The sequence below is a fragment of the Rhagoletis pomonella genome, unplaced genomic scaffold (assembly GCF_013731165.1).
Source record: "Rhagoletis pomonella isolate Grant_MI unplaced genomic scaffold, Rhpom_1.0 Rhpom_scaffold_00007, whole genome shotgun sequence".
Lineage (NCBI taxonomy): Eukaryota > Metazoa > Arthropoda > Insecta > Diptera > Tephritidae > Rhagoletis > Rhagoletis pomonella.
The window spans coordinates 17,295,842-17,301,135 of record NW_023458561.1 but is presented as its reverse complement, the minus strand read 5'-3'; the positions used below and the strand labels follow the sequence as shown (position 1 = coordinate 17,301,135).

At 44.2% G+C, this 5,294-nt stretch overlaps 1 protein-coding gene across 8 annotated transcripts in view; it reads left to right on the top strand.

Moving 5' to 3' along the window:
* The window catches only part of LOC118742387 (protein CBFA2T3), a gene marked incomplete at its 3' end in the record, with an annotated part of 208,950 nt that extends 203,656 nt beyond the window's left edge, over positions 1-5,294 (top strand). For all 8 annotated transcript variants that reach the window (XM_036474426.1, XM_036474427.1, XM_036474423.1 and 5 more), the window contains 6 exon segments: positions 2,551-3,203; positions 3,272-3,694; positions 3,760-4,116; positions 4,181-4,414; positions 4,480-4,587; positions 4,670-5,294. In XM_036474426.1, coding sequence (XP_036330319.1) covers positions 2,551-3,203; positions 3,272-3,694; positions 3,760-4,116; positions 4,181-4,414; positions 4,480-4,587; positions 4,670-4,888 — 1,994 coding nt within the window.

Below are 5,294 nucleotides of genomic sequence, written 5' to 3'. Positions count from 1 at the left end.
AATAATATATAAAATAATAATATAATAATATATAAAATAACTATAATAATATTCCGACCAACAACAACACTTACTGGACCAACAACAACACTTACTGGACCAACAACAACACTTACTGGACGTCCGGCGCGGAGAACCATTAACGAGATAATGAGAAACTGACGAAACGAGTTGCTTACTTTTAACAGCTTTTTCACAGAAAACTAGTTTTCGCACGTAAGCTCCCTTTTCGTAGACCAGGTCACATATAACAATCCTAGGGGGTGGCGGCATTAAAACTCCGACCTTATTTTTTTACATACATTTTTTGACCACTTTAATGTACATATACATATATATCAGAGTCTTTCTTACTGCCCGTCTCCATAGGATAAGGTTACATCTTGATACATATATTAGAATATAAATATACAATTTAGACCCCCATTGCTCTTCAAGAGCAATATATATCGAAGCTTATTTCTTGTCATCTATTGCCGCCAATTTGGAAGTTTGACAGCTACATTTTCATTTGCACGAAAACTTTGTGGCGGCAACATTATTGATAATTTTAATATAAAAGCAAAAATTTAGCTGCTGTCTATTAAAATATTTATCATTATGTACTTGAATGTAAAACAACCTATTTTCTAATTTTGTAAGCGATTAAATTCTCTTCATCTTAAAAACGCTTTTATCAAGATATAACAAGCCCACACAAATATTGCCACTGATATAACTTATATCTAGCAACCACAATGACAGCTGGACAGCAATAAATTTTATCCTGTGGAGACGGTCAGTTAGTTTAAAATTTCATCTTATATATAAATGAAAAAAATTAGATCAAGCATACCTATACAACTTGTACAACAAAGTTTGAATAAATTTTCCAACGGGCTAAAATAGGGACAAGGGGCAATTTTAAATTTACGTGGCCAAAAAAAGTATGTGGTAGCTAAATCTAGCAACCAAAGGGCTAAAACGGCAACATTGGTGCGCATTAGGTTGGCCTTTAACTGCTGTCCCTAAATTGCAGCGTTAAGCGTTGCCTTTTCCAATGCCAACGAGTGCCAGTGCACGCTATACCCAAATCAGCGCGGCGTAATTTTTGACGTTATCTCATTTCTTCAAGTTTTTCCGTCTTGTGCATCCAACTTCAACACGTACCGCCTTGTCGAAAATGACAATTCCATTTGTCGACGCTGAAGCCTCGTTATTGTGGGATGCTTCATACAAGTTGTATGGGCATGATTTTTAACAGTTTCTGAGCGCTTGACGTGCCAATTTAAGGATGGCAGTAAAATGAAAGCCGCAAGAAATTTAGAAAGCAATGTTCTCCATATCCCTTTCTCTTGGACATCGGTACTCTTTACTCTTAGAGAAAGCTAGTTAAGATTTCCTCGTTGTGGGCTAATATTTATTAAATTTGTTTAGGTGGTAGCAAATTCGTTGTCCCTCCCCCTATTGTGTCGATTTCAGTCAAGTGTTGTAACTGAAAACTCTTTAAAGTTTTCCATGTCCGAACATGTGGCAACAAAATGCAATCATGTACTTGGCAACAAATGTTGAAACACGTGTTTACGCTTTAGACACCCGTACTAGCGGGCATCGAGAATGACAGCAATTGCAACAGAACACGAGTGGCAGGGAAAAACTCGTGTGCAAGTGCAATTTGTCCATAATGTTACTAATTTATTTGCCATGTTCGCAAATACCTAAATACGGCAATTGCCTGCTTGCCCCCACTCGCATAGCAATGGCTAATGGCTAGCGATGTCACCTCATGCCGTCCTCCTGTGGTATGCCCCATCCTGCAAAAGCACAACACTCAGACACCACCACAAGAGCTTGTGTGACCAAGTGCAGCAGCGAAGCAGGGACGATTGTTGCATCGGTCAGTTGCCCTCGAGGGCGTGGAAGCATAAGAGGGCTAGAGCAGGAGATTGCTGAAGTTGTTGTACATATGTATGTACGTGTGCATGAGTACTTAAATGTGAAATACAAACCAACGAAGCGAAATGCCTTCTTCATGTTGCAACTAATGCATTTATGATGTGTCAGCTGTTGGCATGTACTTTCGCATGCACCACCACACAGCATAGCATTTATCCTTCGGGTCAGCAGTATCAGCACTGAGTCTGCGTCAATGGCAGAAGCAACGTAACACAAATCTCGGCATTTGCGGTTGCGCGAGCACACGAACTCAACAATGAAACATCGGAGAAACTGTTGGACGGACATGGGAATCTCGTGTTTCGGGTGCTGCACGCTTTGAACATGACAACTCGGCAGAAACAATAATAAATACAGGAATGCACAAAGCCACCCAGCCGCCCACAGGCCCACCGAGTGTCCAGTTGACCAGCATCGGTGGTCATGTTGCAGCTGCTGGCCAAATTTTGTTAAATTTTCAGTTTGCAGCGGGCAGCAAAACCTGATTGCATTTTCCATTCTGTTGATGTTGTGGTGCCTGCGGCAGTCTTGTCCAAACAGAACATAACCACCTAACGCTAATTACAACATTTCTCATTCATTTATAACGGCAATTTCGCCCTTTTCTCATTTCAGCAAACTCCTCCTCGAACTCCACATCCGGCAAAGACTCAAGTAATAGCAATAACTCGCATTCGAACGGCTGTACTGGTGTGGGTAGTGCAAGTGGGGCTTGTAACTCTAGTTCGAACAACACGAATCCGAACGGCAACGGTGCGCGCACCTGCCGGACCCCTGATTCACCGGAGAGTGCCCGTGCTATTGCGCCACGCTCACCTATGTCGCCACAACTCCATCACTCTAGTTTAGCGCCACCACCGCCACGCCCAAATCGTAATGCCAGCGCGTCGCCGGTCGTGAATGGAGCCATCACCACAACGACACCCCCTCCTCTACCCACTCCACCCTCGCAGGCCGCATTGGCAGCGGCTGCTGCTGCTGCAACTGCAGCGGCAGTACACGCCGAACAGTCGCGTCTTCTAGGTAAAATACGCAAGTTCCTCGGTTCTCTAGTGCAGTTGGCGCAGGAGGTTCATCCGGAAGTGAGCGATCGTGTGCGCGCCCTAGTGCTATCTTTGGTCAGTAGCAGCATAAGTATTGACGAGTTTCGTCAAACGCTCCAAGAGACCATTAACTTACCACTGCGTCCATACGTCATTCCATTGCTCAAAAATCATATTTCGCTGCTACAACGCGAGATCGCCGAACTGGCACGCGTCACAAATCAGGTAAGACTCTGCTTGACACTCAGTTATTTTTAGCGGCTTATTTGTGATTATGCATTCCCTATCTCCAGACACCACTACAATACGTCACTAGCAATGAGAATGTTGTAATGGAGTTCTCTCCACACGGACCTTCAGCCGAATATAGTGACATGTTTGTTCACATGGATTCCGCACAGGCTGCAGCGGCGGCTGCTGTAGCGCAAGCTGCGGCTTCAAATGCTGCAAGCACCACCAGCCTCGTTTTTAAGCGACGAGCTTCGGACACTTTGATGGAGCATCATAATGGAGTACAAGACTGGAATGATTATTTGGCCGCCTATCCGCCTGCAAAGCGCGCTTTGCATGCTCACTCTGCTCACATAAGTGCAGCATCTACTGAAGCACGGCTATCATTTGCCACTCAACCGACGATTTTCGATTACTCATCTGCGACCGGCAACGCGTCAGCGGTCACTCACTCGGAAAACACTTTCAACAGTCTAATGGAGAAGGTAAGCAATATAACCCGGGGGGCAACGGTTTTAAAGGTTTTTCATAAGACCCTCAACATTGTTAGGCAAATCACCGAGAAGAGCGGGACCTACGTGTCAACACTGGTTCCGACCCTGCCTCGCAGCGACATCCCCCACGCACCGGCCCCCCAACTTCCAGTGGCAGTGGGACCGGTGGTGGTAGTAGCAGTGCGACTCTCGGCGGGGAGGAGGAATGGAAGAACATACACACTATGCTCAATTGTATATCAGCAATGGTCGATAAAACCAAACGGGCCATAACTATATTGCAGCAGCGTGGTGTTGAGCCTCAGCAGCCCAACTACAGTGAGCTGACTCCGGCATCGCTGGTCGAAATTCGTCGCCAAACGGAAGAGAAAGTAGCCGAGTTCAAACGCAATGCCGAAGAAGCAGTCAACCAAGTAAGTTTTAAATTATTCTGAGCCCATTCCGTGTCAGGCTAAATAATGTTTCTTACGTGCTTAGGTGAAGCGTCAAGCAGTGATCGAGATACAACGCGCTGTTGTGGCAGCTGAAACACGCGCATCCGAAGTGATGGCCCAGGAGCGCCTGCGCATGGAAAAGTTCTTTGTGGAGATGAGTCGCCACTCAAGTGTAGTTCACAGCTCAAATGCAGCAGTAGCAGGAGTAGCAGTGACAGCAGTTTCAGGCGATCGTGAGTTGGACAACAAGTCGCCCTCAATAACAGCTGGACAAAACGTAAGCCGACGAAATTTAAGGCATACAAAATAGTATTTTATTCACAGTACCAATCTTTATTGAAGGCTTGCTGGAACTGTGGGCGCAAAGCAACTGAAACCTGTTCCGGATGTAATTTAGCGCGTTATTGCGGTGCATTTTGCCAACACAAGGATTGGGAACATCACCATCAGGTAGGTAATTGCAATAATTAGCTCTGCGATTAACACAACCTGTGCAAATACCATAAAAAATGTGTTACTAATTTCGTTTTAGATTTGTGGTACAACGAGATCCACTGATCTCTCCACCAAACATAGTGTATCACAGGGGATTCCACTCTCAGCTACCATGCGAGGGCCCATCTCCAGATCCCCGCCCAACCAAACCCAAGCACCACAGCCAACGGCGCAGGTGCCACAACCACAAAACTCGGGTAGTGGTGGCGTCGCGCCACCTAGTTCCCTGGTAGCGAATGGAGTCGGCTCCAAATGACGCATTCGCACGATGAAGCCGAAGAAAAAGTACTTGTGCTAGTCAATTTAAACTAAAAATTATATATAAATTAACTAGATTAAACTCCAGCATACCCAAATCTTTAAAAATCTCTGCATATGTATAAAAGTGAGAAGGTATGAAGAAGGATGTTCTAAAAGCTCAAAAGGAAAAATTTTAATAGTACCAGCACAACAATATCAAAAACATAATCAAAATAGATTTAAAAACTTATAGAAACCCGTAAAATTAAAAATAATAGGTAAATATAATGTTTCAAAGTAAACGATTGCAGTCTTCAATTTTTAAATGTTATTCAAACATTTATGCACAGGCTATCGAGCTATGTCAGGATGCACCCATAGAGAAACGTAGGAATTATTTTAATTTCCGCGATTTTAAATTT